The following is an 18,193-nucleotide window of genomic DNA, read 5'->3' as shown; positions in this document are numbered from 1 at the left end:
CTTCTGGGTGTCCCTGTTACAGGTTTCACTGCTTTGTCAGAGAAATTCATCCAGAGGAGCGGCCCAGACAGAGGCACTGATGAGCTGGCGCAAACCCTCAATGACTACCTGTGTGACATTTTGGAGGGTAAGAGCCGTGCCGCGGGACTGTCTGGCAGCGGGCCGTGAGGCTGCTCATGGAGGGTGGAGGTGGACATGCTGGGCAGCCTGGTCCTGCCTCCGTGCAAGGGCTGGGGCTTTCTGTGGCCTGCAGGAACAGCAAGAGCAGCCAGGGTGTCCTGGTGAATCAAGACCGGCACAGGTCCTTTCTGCTCCCCACTGTGGCCGAGGAGGCACCCGCTTTCTCAGCAGCTTCCTCTGTGCTTCTGGCATGAACACCCGGCTCGGTGATGCATTAGTGCCCAGAGCAGGATGGGGGCATCCAGCAAGTGCCAGCATGCGAGTGACCTGAGGATGCTGGCGCTGATATACGTGTGTGTGTGTGTGTGTGTGTCTGTGACACCCTCACGAGCCCCTTTTCACGGGGGACATCTTGACCCTTCTAAGCTGACCGTGAGCACATTGTGGCCACCTCTTTGGCAGCACCTGTAGAGCAAAGCAAGAGAGTCCTCAAAGATGATGAAGGGTCTGGAGCATCTCTCCTACGAGGAAAGGCTGAGAGAGCTGGGACTGTTTAGCCTAGAGAAGAGAAGGCTTGGGGAGTGATCTTAGTAATGTGTCTAAAACCTGAAGGGAGGGTGCAATGAGGACAGAGCCAGGCTCTTTCCAGTGCTGCCCAGTGTGAGGAGCAGAGGCCACACCCCAGGCATGCACTGAAACACAGGCCGTTCCCTCTGTACGTCAGGAAAGACTTTTAGAGTGTGAGGGTGACTGAGCGCTGGCACAGGTTGCCCAGGCAGCTTGTGGAGTCTCCCTCGTTAGAGCTCTGAAAAAATGATCTAGCCACCGTCCTGGGCAGCTGGCTCTGTGCAGCCCTGCTTGAGCAGCAGGGTTGGACCAGATGGACCCCAGAGGTCCCTTCCAGCCTCCACCTTTCTGAGATCTGGTGGCAGCTCGCAGCCCTGCCTCCCTGCCTGCTGTGCACGTACCAGGGCTGTGGCCCCTGTGAGCCTGGGAGGCAGGCCAGAGCGGTGCTTTCCTGAGCTGTGCCCCACGGTGCACCCTCACCTGGGTGCTCCTCTCGGGGTAGAGGGGCTTGCTCTGTGGCTTCTGGAAGAAGGTGCCCACATGACTCTTCCTTTCCTTCTCTCTGTCTGCAGAGATGCTGATTTTTGGAGGAGACATCTTTAAGTTTGCTGGTATGTACGCAGGACGACGATGCCCACGTGTGCTGACCTGCGGCATTTAAGCGCTGTGGCGGCCGTTTGCTGTGCTCTCCTTCTCAAGAGGCTCTGTGCAGCACCTTGAGCCAGCTTCCTGGCCACTCACGCCCCCCCCGTGCAGTGCCCTTTCTCCAGGCTTCTCTTTCTCCCTGGGCCTGCCTGCCTCCGGTTTGGCTTTGGCAAGGGCTGTGGCCTCCCTCATTCTGCCCCTGCTGGTAGGACCCTGGGCTGGGGGTGGGGGCAAGGAAGCACTGAGAGGAGGAGACCCCCTAGAAAGCACAGCCAAAGGTGTGTGTCGGGGGGGTGGTGAGGGGCAGGGAGGCCCTGGTGGTGGCGGAGCTCGGGCTGCCAGGCTGCGAGGGGAGGAGGCGGCCCTGGTGTGCTGCAGCTGCAGAGGAGCGCTCGGGGCAGGGGGTGCCACCGCTGCCGGCTGTCGGCCGCCGTGGCTGGCCCGGGAGAGGAGCGGTGTGCCGGTGCCCAGGGTTTGGCCCTCCAGGACGATGCCCTCCCACGGGCCCATCTTCCTCAGCACGTCAGCCGGTTTCTGCTGTCCCTGCCGCTGAGCGTAGGTCGGGGAGAGTCAGGTCTCAGCAGAGCCTTTACCTTTCCCTCACTTTCCCCAGGGGATGCTGTGCTGGTGCTGTGGAGAGCACCATCCCAGGAGCTGGCTAAGACCATCAGCCTGGTGCTGCAATGTAGCCGGCAGATCCAGAGGAAGTATGGGAATCGTGACACGCACGTGGGTCAGAAGGTCCGACTGAAGATAGGTACGGGCGCTGTGGCACGGGGTGCTTCTCGCTGGCAGGGAATGGGGGGATCCGTACTGGGGCTAGTGCCAAAGGAAAGCATCTCCTGCGAGCATTTAAGGGGCCAGCCGTAGTCTGGGCGGGGATGGGAGACCAGGCCTGCTGGGTTTGCGTGCGTTTGCAGCTGCAGAGGAAGCTTAAAGGCAAAGCGGGCGTCAGATCAAGTATGAGGGTCCTTGAATGTCTGATTTAGCACAGATGTCTGTGGGAGGTAGTTATCTTTCCATTTTTTCAGGTGGGGGCAGCTCTGCATCCTTTGCCCTGCTGGATTCTCCCCTGCCTCTCACAAAGAGCAAAGGGGAGCTGCTTTGCACATGGCTCTGGGAAGGGCTTTGGCAGGCTGTCGTGTGTTCTCAAGCAGACAGCTACAACCTGCCTGCATGTTGGTGGAGCAGGCAGTGACCAAGCCCGCCTGGTTTGCTGGGCTTCTGGGCAGGCTGCTGGGCTTCTGGGCAGGCAGCTGGCTAAGACAGCCGGCACTCTCAACACACTGCCTCTTTCTAGACACCCATTTCAGGGACCTGTGTCAGTATGCCCCTGAGGAGGATGGAGGATGCCCTCCCCTTCCATAATGCCCTCCCCACTGGGCTTCAGATTAGGTTCTGAACAGCTGAGATGCTGGGGGCTGTAGAGCTCCAAATCTTCCCTGTGTCAGTGCTGCTTCTCCCTCTCTCTCTCACCAGGGATCTCTGCAGGGCCCATGGACCTCCTGCTAGTCGGAGACAGGAGGCGGCAGTACTTCTTGATCTGTGGCCAGGCCCTGGATGAAGTTCGTGAGGCCGAAGAGCTTGCGAATGCAGGTGAAGTAATCCTCTCGGCCACCTCCTGGGAGCTCTGTGAGCAGCACCGGCTCAGGACCAGGCGCCTTGCAGGCAAAAGAGCTGTGAAGGTAGGTGGATGGGATGGCCTGTAGAGCCATTTTGAGGACCCAGACCTGGACATGAAGGAGGGAGGTGTCAGAAGGCTGAGGAGCTGGATGTGGAGAGAGTTGGGGCTGTGGAAGTGGGTAGGCAGCTGAAGCTCTTGTCCTTCCATCTCAGGGGTAACGGTGGGCTGGGCTTGCTTGGTTTGAGGGGTCGGGAGGCACTGGGAGGGTTTTGGCCCCACCAGCAATGTCCTCTGTGGGTCATGGCGCTGTGGTTGACAGCTGGGGGATGCTTGGATGATGCCTGCCCAGCTCCGGTGCTTCTGAGGAAGCACTGCTGTCCCATCCAGCCAGGTGGGCTTGTTCTCCCCTTTGCTGGGCAGTGACGGTGGAGGGCGGGCTTTGTCCCCTGGGACTCCTGGGGAGGCCAGTGGCAGTGCCTTCACGCTGTGTGTCTTCAGGTTACAGGCATGGATCGGATGTCTTGGTCAGAATGCCAAGACGCTTTACGCGAGCTTGTGCAACACCCAAGGAGCCGCCGCTTGGAAGGGGAAGGTGAGTGCCAACTTCACCTTGTTCGCGGATTGCCTGGAAAGGTGGGGCCTGGCTGCTTCAGGGGCCAGAGAGGAACCACCCCCGCCCTCTTCCTCCTTTCGGTTAGCACTCATGCTTTTGGCCCTCCTGTGCATCAGCTGGGGCAGTGGCTGCGGCTGCCTTCTCCCTCCAGGGGACAGCACTGCCGTGAGCATCTGGAGGTGGCAACATGAGCAAACGCAGAAGACTCTTTCTCCCCCATTTCCAGTGCCAGCCCCTGCTTTCCGACACCTCGTAGTCCCATCCTCCCAGCAACCACCTGCTTTTTCTCTCCTCAGGTGCCATGAGGCCCGCTCTTCCCCTGCCCAGCGGCCCTAATGCGCACGACATGCTTAGCAAGTACATATCAGAAGCTGCTCTCAGGAAGGTACGTCCAGGCCGCCACTGCTGGGGGCTGCATTTTTGGAGGGCAGAAGAAGTGGTGCATTGCAGAGATGGAGTTCTCACGAGAACAGACAAACAGAAGAAAACGCACCCTGAGACGACAACGCGGGGAAACTGAGCCAGGGGGCACTGGTGCTGCACCATTGCGTGTGTTGTTCTCAGAGAGATACGGGTGGTGGGAGGCAGACTTCTGTCTGTCTGTCTTTTCTGTGGGTATGGTTCTGGATGTGCTGCGGTCGTGACAGTGGGATAAAGGGGAGGTTGACAGTGACAGTGGGATAAAGGAAGTCCCCAGAGCATCCCTGCGGGTCGCCCCTCATGTCCATACCTGTCCCAGGATGGGGTGTTACCGGAGCAACTTTCTCTCCTTTGTCATTTGCGTTAACGATTCGGTATCCGCCTGCCACAGGCTGGGCAGCCTGCCCGCCATTTGCACCGAGAGGAGGATTTAGCCCTTCCTCGGGTAGTACCTGCTATTGCCAGTATGCCTGCTCTCCCTCGGTATCTGGTATGGGGAGTAAGCCCCCGGGAGAGCAGGCTGGTGAAGCCATCGTGCTCTTGTCTTCCAGCTTGATGACAGAGTGCCGCTGGACCTCTTCTCTGAGCTACGGCCAGTCACCAGCCTCTTCGTCCAACTGCAGTTGACTGCAGGTATCAACGCAGCGGCCGTCCACACCGTCGTCCACGATGCCAGCAGGATGATGCTGGAAATCCTCTGTCCTCACAAAGGCGAAATCAACAAAATCGTCCTGTTTGATAAAGTGAGTGTGTGGGAGCAATCGCTTCCCCCCACCCTGAGAGGGTGGGCGGTGAGCAAGAGGGAGAGGCTCCCTCTTAGGCACTGTAGCAAGATGTGCTGCATCTGTCCTTGGCAGGGCTGCACGTTCCTCTGTGTGTTTGGCCTCGGCGGAGAAAAGCTGCCCTACGAGAGCATTCATGCCTTGCAGAGTGCTATTCAGATCTTCAATTCCTGCTCCACCATGCTCATGGAAACAAAGTGAGCGTGTGGTGGGGGTGCATGCTGCCTGGGATGGTGCAAGGGGGCTTCCCAGAAAGAGACGCGTCTTCTAGCTTGCTCTGCCTCGTCCCTGGGAGGAAGGAGGCCAGTGCCCTGAGAGGTGGCAGGCGAGCCCCGGGCTTAGCCCTCGGCAGCCAGGCGGAGTCCCTCCAAGCACACCCTGCTAGCCACCGTGCTGGAACGAGCCCTTGCAAGGGCGAGAGGCTCCTTGGTGCCAGAGGCAGGCCCTTCTGGGCGACTGGCCCACGAACGGGATGGGGTCCAGCCACCTGATCTCAGGTTGCTGCCATCGCAGGCAGTGACATCATGGGTGCCTTCTTCCCTCCCTCTTTGCTCACGAGAGGGCTGTGGCCTTCTGCAGGTTGCAGCTCAGGGAATGTGGCCTCAGGGGAAGCGTCCAAAACATCCCACGTGCGCTCTACCCCTGTCCTTTGTCCCTTGCAACATGGGTATGTTGCGCCCCTGAGCTCTCCACGTCCCCAAGACCCACGCTGGCCGGACAGGATGGCGGGTGGCCCAGGCTAGCGCTGAGGGGAGGTGCGGGAAGGGATGAATCTGGGCGGGCAGGACTGCGCCTGGGGCGCTGCTGAAGCTGCGCTGTTTCCCTGTGTGCCAGGGCGGTGTCTGTTGCAGTTACCAGTGGGACGGTGTTCTGCGGAGTCACCGGCCACCCTCTGAGGCATGAATACACAGGTAGGAGGCGTGCGTCTGAGGCGCGGGAGGCTGGCGTGGGCCTGCTTAAGCATAGCACTCTGGAAGAGGAAGGCGGGCTGGGAGAGGGCTTTCCCAGCAGCCGGTCAGGAGCGGCCCAGGCAGTGCGGGTCCTGGCCCGTGGCAGGAGAATGGGCTGTGTGGCCGTTTGTTCCCCTGGGTTCTGCTGATCCCGCTGTGGGGTTGGCCTGTGCTGGAGGTGAGGCAGCCATTGGCCTGGAAGGGCGCCACGGGGCAGGTCGCACGGAGATGTCAACGCACGCGCGCTCTCTCTCTCTCTGGCAGTCCTTGGCCACAAGGTGAATTTGGCAGCCCGGATGATGGTGCACTACCCTGGGCTGGTGTCCTGTGATGCAGTGACCTACGCCTCCTCTCGGCTGCCCCCTTACTACTTCAAGGAGCTGCCGGAGAGAAAGATGAAAGGCCTCAGTCGTCCTGGCACTGTCTATCAATATGTGGGGATCACCAAGAAGAGGTGAGTGACCTCTGAGAGGGCTGGATGAGGGGATTGTGGCATCAAGGGTGCAGCCTTGGCCAGCAGAGAGGAATTAGGCAGAGAGAGACCAAGCTGGTCTCCCTTGCCTGTGGCTGAGACGGTGAGAAGCCCTGGCGCGGGAGGCTTTTTGCCTCTCTCCCCTGCTGTCTCCTGCTGCTAAGAGAGCGGGAGTGAAGCCACAGGGATGGGGAAGGTTTGCCTGTCTTGGCAGACACAACCTGGCCTTGCAGGCTCTGTCCAAATGGCTTTCAACTGTGCTTGCTCCACCACGTGCCCTGGTAATGCTGACCCAAGGAGGTTTTTGTCCCGGCTGCTTCCGAGCAGGAAGCTTTGGGCCAGCCTGTTTCCCATGGGGAAGTGTTGACCATGGGGACACTCTTCCTCATGTCTTCCTGCTGAAATGTCAGCTCTTCCTCTGGGCCAGGATTTGACCTTCTCTTTGGATGACGGTTTGAATGTTAACATTGCCATCTCTTGGAAACTACAGGAGGACTTGAGCCAAAGGTGCTAAGGTGCTTGGCATCCCAACCCGTTGAGTGACACAAGTCCTCCTTTGCAAGACACTTGTTTCTCTTTGCCAGCGTGTGCTAGCCAACAGCACGCCCTGGCTCCTTTCACATGTCTCCGATGTCTCTTGGTTTGGCCTCTGGTGGTGGACTCTTGATACGTTCTCCTGTCCTGCCATGGCCGTTGGGCTTCTTTATGCTTGAAGCTGTCCTAGCGTGCAGCTTGAACTATGGGTGGGGGTGCATACAGGGGAAAACATGCTGCTCGGAAGAAAAGCAGGTGCACGAGGAGCACATCCTGCCCCTCTACGCCAGGCTGCTTCTCTGTGTCCCCTGGCTTCTCACCAGCTAATTGACCTGTGTTTTCTTTTCCCCTGCTTCTAGCATATTTGGCATGGGTCTTGCCAAGAAGAGGTCAGAGTACGCCCCCTTACTGGGTAGGTGGAGAATGCCTTGCTCTTCTGAAGCCCAGTTTCTTCCCCTCGGTAACTTTTAGTGCCATGCTGGGAAGGGAGAAGCTTTTGCCGGGGATGGTGTTGCCTGCAGCGGCCCTAAGGAAGTGCGGCCTCTCTTGGCCCCTACTTGGTTGATCTCTTTGGGGTGGAAAGCAGGGTGAGGTGCCTGGTGCTGCCTTGCCGTGCTCCAGACCTGGTACGAAGGTACCTTTCAGCTACGGAGCTGCTCACACCTGGGGGCTATGTCTTTGGGATCAGGAAAGAGATTGCCTTCTGCCAGACTGACGGAGAGTTCCGGTGGTGGGTTCTCCCCCTTGTACTCCTCAGAGATCCTTTCTTGGCATCATCTGGGCGTAGACATGGAAACGTCAGGACACACGGGGTGCCTTTAATCACTCGGTGTCTTGCTGGAGGTTTTGGGCCCTGTTACAGGTTAACCCCGAGAGGCAGCTCAGCCCCACAGAGCCACTCGCTCCCCCAGTGGGATGGGGAAGAGAATCGGAAGGGTAAAAGTGAGAACAGTGCTGGGCTGAGACACACACAGCTTAATAGGTAAAGCAAAAGCTGTGCAAGCATGCAAGGCCGAATCAGGCATTCGTTCCCTGCTTCCCATCGGCAGGCAGGTGTCTAGCCATTTCCAGGAAAGCGGGGCTGCATCATGCGTAACGGTGACTTGGGAAGACAAACGCCTTAACTCCAAACGTCCCCCCTTCCTCCCTCTTTCCCCCAGCTCTTCTTGCCAAGCACCGCATCATATGGTATGGAATAGGCCTTTGGGCAGTTGGGGTCAGCTGTCGTGGCTGTGCCCCCTCCCAGCTTCTTGTGCGCCCCCAGCCTGCTCGCTGGCGGGGCGGCGTCAGAAATGGTAAAGGCCTTGACGCTGTGCAAGCACTCTTCAGCAATAACCGAAACAGCGCTGTGTTAGCAACAGCCGTGTCTGGTCACAAATCCAAACCAGAGCACCGTAGGAGCTATCACTGAAGAAAATTCACTCTAGCCCAGCCAAAAGACACTGAAGATGCTGCCTCGGCTACCAGGAAGTGCCCTGTGGCTCATGCTACCGCAAGGAGATGCTGCAGCGACTCGCATCATCTCTTCCAGTCTTGTGCTGGATCACTGCGGGGAGTTGCATGGGGCCAGCTGAACCTCTGTGCCTGTGGGAGGGCAGAGGGTGGTGGGACGGGGAAGAAGGCATAGGAGCTGCGCTGTGGGGCAGGCGGGCCCCCTCCCGCTCTGAGGAAGGCAGAGGTAAAAAAGCTGGGATGAGAGGGCAGGAAGGGGGCCTGGCTGTAGGCAGGCTGGTGGAAGTGGTGGCGGGACAGGGAACTGCGGTGGCGGGTGCCAGCCAAAGTGACATCTCTCTGCTTTTCAGCACACCCAGCAGCTGGTTTTCTTGTTTGTCTTCACAGGTCGGGAGAAGGAGATTGACCTCTTTGGCAGCTGCTTGAAAGCCTATGAGGACTTAGGACAAAGGCACATCCTGGCATTTGAGGGCACGATGGGCTCCGGAAAGAGCCACTTACTTACCGAACTGGCCTATTTAGGCCAGGCTGCTGGCCACAGGTACAGGTTTTTGACCTCTAGCTTTGGGACGCTGCCCCTGCCCATCACCTGGCAGGCATAGAACATTCCGTCCCCTCTGCCGGTGCGCCTGGCCCTTGGACTGCAGCCTCTCGAGAAAGCCTCCCTAGGAGCACCTGCATGCTCTGCTCCCGCCTCTACATCTCTGGGGAGTTGGAGGTGGCTTCTTGAGCCATGCCCTTTCCTCCTTCACTTCTGGGCCAGGCACAGATAGAAAGAAAGAGCCCAAGCCCAATGCTTTTCATCTGCCTCCAGACCCAACAGACAGCAGGGTGGCCTGTCTCGGAAGCCCTGCTTGCCCTCTGCCTGTTTCCCAGAAGGAGCACTGGGGCAGAAAAGCCTTCCTGTGGTCTGGGAAGCAGGCTGCTAAGGTCTGGAGCCCAAAGGCAAACCCGCCACTTGCTCCATCCTTGCCCCTTAGCCCCGTGAGTTCCTCTGCAGGGGGACGTAGCGAGACCTGGGCCGGCGCTGGGGAGACGCAAGAGTCTGGACCCGGCTCTCCCGGTGGCTTGGCAGCAACTGCCCCTCTGTGCCCTTTCTCGTATGAGGAGTGAAAAGCTTGGCCTCCTCTGGGAAGCACTTTGAGACGAGTGGCTGACGAGCCCCCCCCCCCAAGGGCATCTGCACCCCTTTTGTCTTAGAAGGCTTGGGCTGTTGGGGATCTCAGTCCCCTTTGCTTTTGCACGGCAGGGTAGTTGCCATGGAACTGCTAGAGGTCAACGTGAGGCAGTCCTTCTGTGCCATCCGTACGCTGATGGCCAGGGCCCTGGGCCTCCAGGACTGTGAACAGTGCGGTGCCAGGCAGCGCACGCTGCAGACAGTGCTCCGCGGGACAATTGAAGAGAGCAGCTTTTGCCTCCTCAATGACATTTTCCTTGTCGAGGTGAGAGCAAGAGGCCTCTCTGGCCCCCTGGAGAAGGCCTTCTCGTGAGCTTTTCTGGGTCTGATGTTGTGTGGGCGCGCTGCTGGGAGTGCCTTAGCTCAGGGTTGGGAATCGTGGGGGTCATAGCACAGGTTTCCCATTCCTGGGCCCTGGGGGGCTCCCTTTCTGGGGTGAGTTCATGTCCCACGCTGCGTCTGGTGGTGCCCGGTGCCTTGTTCAGCACCTTGGAAGTGGCACTGGAGAGAGGCTGGTGCTGGGCGAGTGGTCTGCCCAAGCGTCCTACAGCCAGAGAACCAGCTCTTCAGCCCACCCCCAAGCCCCAGCTCTGCCAGCGACCCTCAGCAGAGGGCCTCTGCTTTAGGCTCCAGGTGAAGTCCCCACTGTGGCTCCTTGCACCTGTGCTGGGGAGAGGTAAGGTGCTGAGGCCAGCAGTTTGCTCTGCGGTCTTGCTTGGTGGGTTCGTGTGCCTAGCCCCAGAGCGATGCTCCTCCCTGACTCTGCTTTTCTGGCCAGTTTCCCGTTTCGGACAAGGTTCGCGAGATGCGTGGAATTGAAAGAAAAAAGGAGTTGCACTCGACTTGGGCAAAAGTGCTAGAGAAGGTGAGCATTTCTCCTTCCTTTCTTCCTCCTGGGTCAGAGAAGGAAAACAAGCCTGCTGGCTGCGGGCTCTGCACCACAGCAGTGTGAGCGGGTGGGAGGACCACACGCCCGGGCCATCGCCCTTCAGGGCCTGAGGAACGCCCCCCCCCCCCCCCCGCAGCCCCACAAACACACCCCATAACTTTCCTCTTGTCAAGTGTACCCTGGACAAGGAGCAATGGCTTCTGCATTCCCTTGCCCAAGCTGCCTCCTTCTGCAGGTCAGGTGGTGTTAGGTGTGACCTTAAAATCTCAAAGAAATTAAGAGTCAGTAAGCTTCTGAGCAGGGAAGTGGCTGGGGAGAGACTTCCGAGCATCCTCTCAAGAGACAGAGGCTCAATCTCCTCCCCTGCAAGATACTTGGGATTCCACTGGATTGCCCTCAGAACATCCTGCTTTTTTTCAGACCATTGGAGGAGAATTTGGCATATTCGTCATCGACAATGCCCATTTCATCGACCCTGCCTCCTGGAGTATCATGTCACCCGTGCTCCGAAATGTCTCCTACTTCATGGTCATGAGCTTAGCGCCGGGCTACGCAAGAACAGAGGGCTTTTGCAAAGCTGCAGCAGACAACACAACGTCCCAGAAAATCACCTATCTTCGTCTGGATGAGCTGAAACCTTCAGCTGTGGTGCAGACAGTCTGCCAGAACCTTAGAGTGGACAGCATCTCCAGGGATCTAGCAAGGTAAGTTCGAGGCGGGGGAGCTCTTCCTGAGGGCTTGAACCTATGCAGACCACGGACGGGAATCAGCCCCCAGGAAAGGGAGCGCAGGGCCACTAGAAGCATCACCGACTCTAGGGAGTACTCTAGGAGCTGGGTTGCTTGTTATGCCTTGTCCTGGCAGGCGCGAGCTGAGAGTGGGCCACTGCCGAGACACAGAGCAGTGGGAGGTGTCAGCCCTTCGCGGCTGCACAGAGAGGAAGGGAGGAAGAGTCCTGAGCCCAGGCGTGGCTGGGCTGTGAAAAGGCCTTGGTCTAGGTGGCCGGGCTGTGGGGGAGATGCCCTGGGGCAGAGGCCTGCCCTGCTGCCAGAGAGGATCTAGGCTCCTGAGGAGAGGAAAGGCAGGGCTCGCTGCTCTGCGCTTTGGCCGTTGTCCACGATTCTTTTCCCATGGACTTGAGTGAAGGCTGGAGCTTCAGGGGGGCCCAAAAGCCTAAGCCAGCAGAGGACTGTCCCATTCAAAGGCGAGGTGCAGCTGTGACAAAGATGCTGGCTACCCTGTATTGCCCAAGTGACTCGCTGCCCACCTGAACCGTGTTTCACCTTACTCCCCTTGTGGTGGTCACTGCCGCGTCTGCTCCTGTCCAGGTTCCTGATCCAAAGAAGCTCGGGGATCCCGTATTACTGCAAGGAGCTGCTGGGCTGCCTTCTTTGCAACGACATGCTCCGCACCCGGAGGCGGGCTGAAAAAGCAGAGGACAACTGGGAGAGCCTGATCAGTAAGCACCTTTGCTGCTGACTAGCGAGTTGCTGTGGCGCATTCTCCGCAGCACAGTCTTGCCCCATCATTCCCCCGCGGGTCTGGGCAGAGTCAGATCTTGCAGCGGTGCAGAACGTGGTCTGGCGGAGGCGTGGGCTCCTGCGTGCCTTGCTGTTGGGACAGCCAAAGCAGGGGCTAGCGAGTTCTGGTGGCTTGGAGGGGCCTAAATTCTTGGGGCGGGGGCTGGGGGGCTAAAACAACAGGGGAAATGGTTCCAGAGCACATGTGTTTGTAGTGTTTCTTAGGCGTTCTAATGGGCACGGAATTTACCCTGGCCCAACGCCAGCTCACTTGAGAACAAACCCCAGCTTGAGGCGAGGGACGGGCCCGGGAAACTTGAATTCAAAACCATAAATCCCCACAAGGGTACTGGTAACGGAAGAAAACGGTGGCAATGCCACCGAGCACGCCATGCCAGCCGGAGTGCTGTGGCCTTGGGAACAGCCAGGGCTGATGCTGCATTTTGCATGATCCCTGGCAATTTCCCTGGCTGTGGAGGTAGCCCTGTCGAAGGCAGCAATGCTGCTGCTTTCTGTCGCGGGGCATTCAGTTGCCCCCTAGGCACTCCAGAAGCTTTGACTGAGGGGCTGTTTGGGAAAGCTGGTCTGAAGGCAGAACACCTGTCTGTCCTGGGAGGGCTATGCAAAGAAATGCTTGCAGTGGGAACTGTTTTGCTGTGCTTAATGACCACGTTCAGCACATGCAGGTCCCTGCGCTTGCACTGGGCCACGTCAAGTGGGACTTGTCCCCTCTCAGGCGAATTTTGAAACATTTGCAAGCCGCAAGTTACTTTGCACATTGCCTTATTCGTGTTCTCTTGCTCCACCCAGCTTCTGCAGTTGAGGCTTCACCCCTCGCAGCAACCTCGAGCTCCAGCGCGGGGAATGATGGCAGGGTCTGCATCATCAGACCAGACGTGAACCCGGAGAACACGGTGCTGCCCACCACCTTGAAAGGTGAGGGACCGAGAGCCGCTCTGCCGGCTCGCGGCTGTGCTGGGGCCCCTTGGCGGGGCATTGGCTAGAGGGAGGCTGGGCGTTTGTGTGCTGCAGAGTCACCCTCTCAGCTTGGGGGCTCTGCTGGGAAGGTGGCTCCAGTGCAACCAGAAACAGGCCTGGGGTTGCGGGCAGCCATTTTCCCCTCCTGGGCGTGGACCAGCTGTGAGCCTGCTGGCTGCTTTCCAGCAGCAGGTAGGAGAGAAAAGGCTATTGGTGCAACACTAGGATGGCTCCCTTTTCTCACAGAAACAAATGCTTTGCTGGGAAAAGTCTTTGACTTGCCGCTGACTCAGCTGTGATCGCGGCTTTGCCCTCGCTATTCTCTTCTTAAGCTCCCCAGCTAACGGTGCTCTCGAGGCACTTAATCCAAACCAAATCCATTGGTTTTTTTCTGTGGATTGGCACGGAAATCCCCCCATAGCCAGGGGAGCTGGATGGGGGAGCTGTCAACGACTGTCCCTCCTCTCTAGCCGTAGCCATTTGTATGACCCTTGAAGAAACGTCATGCTAAAGCGTTCCTGCTATTAAGTTGTTTTGTCCCGTCCCGTCCTGTCCCCCAAAACAATGAAAACCAAACAAAAGGCATAGTATTGTCTGGCCAAGTTAAGAGAGCCACTGTGGGGAGTTCTGCGTCCACCTCTGCGCTGGGGAAGGTTCTCTGTTTTCTGTGTGCGCTGTTGGGCAAAAGCCTACTCCAGCTGCGGTAGGGCGCATCATGGATGCATGTACCTGCTGGATCCTGCCCTCCTCACCCCAGGTGGGCGAGTGTTTGTTTGAGCGTCTCGCTCTTCCCCAGGCCTTGTGGCCTGCGATTCCAACAGGTGCGGAGCCATTTTGAAGACGCCTGCCCTGGGTTGCAATTGCCCAGCAGGTGCGGCGCCGAGGAGAAGAGGCCAAAGTCGACCCCATTTCATGTGTTGAGACTTTCCAGCCTCTCCAGCCTCAGCATGGGAAACAGGCAAGAGAGAAAGAGGTGTTGCTTCTTTTTGACAGAGATTGTGCTGGCCCAGCTGGACCGGATAAAGCCACTGAAGCAGATGGTTTTGAAGTTTGCAGCTGTCATCGGGCCAGTGTTTACCACCCAGCTGCTGTCGCACATCCTTCCTGACGGCATGAGGCACAAGACGAATTGCTTGTTGGACATGCTGGTGAGCGACAGCATCCTTAAGTGGCTGAAAACCACAGAGGTGCCAGAAGATGTCCGAGATCCTACCAAGGGGCCAGGCACCTCTCGGCAGGCAGGGAGTGGTAAGTGGTAGCAGTAAAGAGGCCAAGGGAGCTCCCAGCTGTGTCCTGGTGGGGCTCCCCAGGGCATGGTGCACTTCCCCCCTCTGCCCCAGTAATGGCTGGGTGGAGCTCAGGCAGGCATGGGGGTTCGGGATGGCTTGTTCAAAGATCTTACAAGTCAATCTCAAAGAAGACTAGCTTTGCGCTGGAGGGAAGTTCCCACCAGCCGTCCCAAGTGCCTCTGCTCCTCTGCCTTCAAGTGCTGCTCGTAGCGCAGGCACGGGAGGGCATCTGGAATCACCGATATCCTCTCCCAGTTGCCTGCGGCATCCAGATCAAAGATGCCCTCCAAAGTGCCCCAGGGCCTTTGAGAGGCTTTTGTTCAGCTTTGATTCCCCTGTGGTGCAGCAGGGGAAGCTCAGGAGGCTGGGGACTGCCTTGCCAAGAGCGGAGAGAAAGCACTGGCCGGGGCTTGCTTCGGCTGGCGGCAACATCCCCAGCTCCTGTCTGGAGCACAGCTGAGCGCTGTGTCCCCAGGGCTGTGCTAGCATCAGCAAGGCAAGGCGGGCCCTTTCGCCTCGTCCTGCAAGGCTCGGTGTGCAGCAGCGCCGGTTTGCTGCTAAGGATGCTCACCAAGGCACGACTTTCATGCCCCGGCTGGGACGGCCCTGAGGCCTGGCCCCAGCTCAGGCTGATGCAAAGGCCCTTTGCCCTGCAGGTGTGGAGAGACCCTCTCCGAGCAAGAAGACCACGGAGCGGCAGTCTGGCGTGCTGGTCTTCCGTGTCCCACTGCTGCGGGAGGCTGCCTACGAGCTGTGGCCCGAGAGACAGCGGGTCGCCTTGCACCGCAAGTGCGCCGCCTTCCTGGAGCGGCACGCGCACAAATGCAAGAGCTGCGGCCAAGGGGACTTTGTTGCCTTCCACCGCTTCACCGTCACCAGCACCCGGGAGGGAGGGAGCAGTCAGGGCCCTGCTGAGCAGGGCGACCCTCACAGCTGGGAGGCCTTGGTGCTGGCAGGAGAACAGCTGAAGAGGGATAGGACCCACGGCCCTGAGGGTATGCTGTGCACCATGCTCCGCAGCCTGGGCCCTCCAGGACCCCAGGGGGGCTGTGCTGGGGATGGGGTGGGAGGACATCTGCTAGGGACGAGCCCAGGAGGTGAGGATGGCCACTGCAGACTTTCGGCAGTGTGTCGGGACCCTTGCAAGGATCCTTGCGAGCCCGCTGGGAGAGGGAGAGTAGCTCTTCCCCTGTGGTATGTGAGGAGGTGTCTAACCCCCTGTTTTCTTTCCTGATGCTGCAGGTGCTCTGCAGCAGCAGCAGGCTTTCCTGGAGGAGGATTTTGGGTGAGCAGACACGGTTTTGATGATTTTGGAAGGCAGTGAGCTCAGGGTGTCCAGAGGAGACAAAGGAAGCGCCGCCATTTGGCTGCCGGTTGTGACTGCAGCTTAGGGAAGAGGCTTTCTGTGGGGTGGGAGCTGGGAGGAGATGGCCATGGAGATGAGGGAGTGCTTGAGGAAGCCCGTGGGCTCAGAGCCATCATCACACTACACTGGAGCAGCCCTTGCTTTCCGGTTCCTACAGAGTAGCACTGCAAAATCTGCAGGGGAAAACCTGCCCTGGGGACTCGAGTGGTTTGCCTGTGGGAAGAGGTGACAGAAAGCCCAAGCTTGTCTCTTTCTCCCTACCTACAAAGCACCTGTACGGGTCATACGTGCCCATGGCCTCGTGCTCTGCTTTGAACAAAGGGCTTCTGATGCCGTCTCTGTGGGGAGAAAGAGCAGTACAGGTGATGCCCGTGTATTCTTTGCTCTCTTCTTCTCCTGGGAACCGTCCTCTGACTAGTGTGGCAGGATGGTTTCTGGCAAAGAGCGAACAGACAGCTGAGCTGCCCAGCAAGACCAACAGGAAGCACAGCGGTACATGCTCCTGTGAATGCAAAGCCATCGTGGAATCGGTGCTTGTGCCTTTGGCTCGCCACTACGTGGCGATGGGCGATGCTGCCAGAGCCTTCTACTACCTTCTGGAGTCTGCGGCTGCCTACCTGCATGTCTCCAACAGCTACATGGTGAGTTGCCCTGCTTGCCAGCACCCACTGTGCACAGAGTCCTGCCTGCCTGCCTGGCCGTTGCACTAGGGCGTGCCTTCGCGGGACCTCGGAAAGGAAATGCTGGGGTCAGACCCTGACTTTTTCCTCTGGTTTGCCTCTTCTGTGGCAAGAGACACAAGGCACTGTGCCCTTAGCACGAGGGGCATTAGCAGGGAGGCAGTCTGAAGGATCACTGGTGCCTGTCTCTGCTCTGAGACAGTGTGACTGTGTTTGGGCGGGCATCACCAGGGGGAGAAACAGGCCCTCCTAAGACAGATGCCAGAGGCAATGATGAGGGAGGACAAGGCTGGCCATGGGCTCTGCACCCACGCTCACCTGCTCTCTGTGTGCTTGCGCAAAGGCCCTCATGAAGCTGAACGAAGCGGAGGTCCTGAGGAACTCGCTGGAGAAGAAAGCAAATGTGATCGCCTGCTTTGAAGAGGCCACCTTCTTCAGCCTCAAAGGGGAGGTAAGAGACGGGCAGGTCTGGAGGGATCTCCTGGGGGACGGAGCTGGATGCCTTCCCCGGTTGCAGGGGATATCCCTGGCATCTCCAGCCACTTGGAGGTTCCTGCAGTCTCCTGGGCAACTAGTCCATATCGGGATGTTTCCCTTTTCCTCTGCAGGTCTGCTGGCATATGGGGCACATGAAGCTGGCAGAGAAACTGCTCAGGAAGGCTTTGAGCCTGCTCGGAAGACAATTCCCCCAGACCTCCACTGGAACCTTTGTCAGGTCTCAGGTGGAAAAGTTGCCGTGTGCCACTTGTGTTGCCAGAAGAGCATCCTCCCTTCCGCAGGAGGCCCGGTAAGAAGCAGAACTGAGAAGCCAGGGGAGGAAGAGCCATTTCCCACCTGGTCCCAGGCATCCCGGCCCAACCTGCCTAGGCTTGAGGCCACCCTGAACCTGACACATAGGCCTTAGCAGGACCGAGGCAGTAAGGAGCCACGTGCGGGTAGACCGGGGGACGCCAGAGCCCCACACTCCCTCCCTCCTTGCGCAGTCACGGGAACAAAGCACGCCCTTGGGTCAAAAGCAGCTTGCAGCTGGGGGTGTGTCTGCCGGCACGTGGCGGCTGTGGCAGGGGGTTGGTGGTGGCTGGCAACAGAGAGCTGTAAACGGGGAGTAGAGGCTGAAGAGGGGCAGGGGGTCTGGAGGCAGGACCAGGACGTGGGGAAGGAGCAGTAGGTGGAGGTGAGGTGTGAGGATGAGGAAGCTCAGAGGGTGATACCCCTTTTCCTGCCGGTTCCCAGCTTTGCTTGGCCCCCCTGGCACTGCAGTGCCAACACGCCCTCTCAGGCGGTCAGCTTCCCCTGACACCGCTTCGTTGTTTGCCCCCTTCCGCTCCAGCAGCCGCCCCTCCGTCAGCTCCCTTTCCTCCGAGGAGGTGCACCTGGCTTGTCCGCCGCCCTGCTTTCCCCCGGCCCTGTCCCATTTAGCACTGCACAGCTAGAGCCTCCGGGCCAAGCAGTTTCTCTCGTGTGGCAGGAGGAAGAGGCTAGCCTGGCTGCTGCGGCAGAGCTGCTGTCTTTCCTTACTGGAGCACCTCTTCAGCCTGGAGGGCACTTCCAGCGGACAGACGTTCTCCCTCCTGGCAGCGCGCATGAAGGCCAACACGGACAGGGCAGTGGACTCCTACCAAGCAGCAGACTCCTGCCACAGATAGACTTACAACAGAAGGGTGGCAATGAAGTTACCTCATTAGCAGCTCCGTTATTATGACCTTTGCTGTCGGGCCTTTCTTTCTTTCTGAGGCACGGAGTGATACACTGTCTTATCATTTCTGTTGATGGCTACTGCGGCTCCATCAGCGATGGCTACAGCTCTCTCGCAGGCCCTGGTGCAGACTCCTGATGGAAGACGCTTCTGATTTGAGGTCACATTAAAACCAGAGACCTCTCAAACCCTAGCCCTCTCTGTTGTTCTTGCTCCTCACCACCTACGTACGGTCAGCTGGCTACTGCTGCTCCCTGTCTTTCCCCCGCTAAAGGGGAGGGCTTCCCAGGGTTTGGGGGTGTCGCGTCCCAATTTCTCAGGACAATGACTCAGGTTTGCCGATTCCCAGGTCAGGATTAAGGTGAAACAACACCAGGAATCCTTTAACTCACAAAACTCAACTTTTATTCGCTCACAAC

General features: G+C 58.6%; 1 protein-coding gene across 1 annotated transcript; it reads left to right on the top strand.

Moving 5' to 3' along the window:
- LOC128138156 (adenylate cyclase type 10-like) lies at positions 1-17,880 on the top strand (the record flags this gene model as incomplete). The annotated part of the gene is made up of 23 exons (XM_052779462.1): positions 1-127; positions 1,260-1,298; positions 1,946-2,089; positions 2,812-3,017; positions 3,455-3,548; positions 3,866-3,954; positions 4,541-4,732; positions 4,847-4,968; positions 5,606-5,682; positions 5,986-6,175; positions 7,087-7,139; positions 8,567-8,720; positions 9,429-9,621; positions 10,135-10,221; positions 10,666-10,949; positions 11,574-11,704; positions 12,585-12,701; positions 13,737-13,991; positions 14,689-15,027; positions 15,825-16,039; positions 16,422-16,529; positions 16,687-16,865; positions 17,547-17,880. Coding segments are annotated over 23 exons (3,573 nt in total), but the record flags the coding sequence as incomplete, so codon positions are not given.
- Positions 17,881-18,193: the final 313 nt, after the last annotated feature.

The sequence above is a fragment of the Harpia harpyja genome (genome assembly GCF_026419915.1).
Source record: "Harpia harpyja isolate bHarHar1 chromosome W unlocalized genomic scaffold, bHarHar1 primary haplotype SUPER_W_unloc_3, whole genome shotgun sequence".
Lineage (NCBI taxonomy): Eukaryota > Metazoa > Chordata > Aves > Accipitriformes > Accipitridae > Harpia > Harpia harpyja.
Note: the sequence above shows the minus strand (reverse complement) of the source record. Positions and strands in the feature narration are given on the sequence as shown.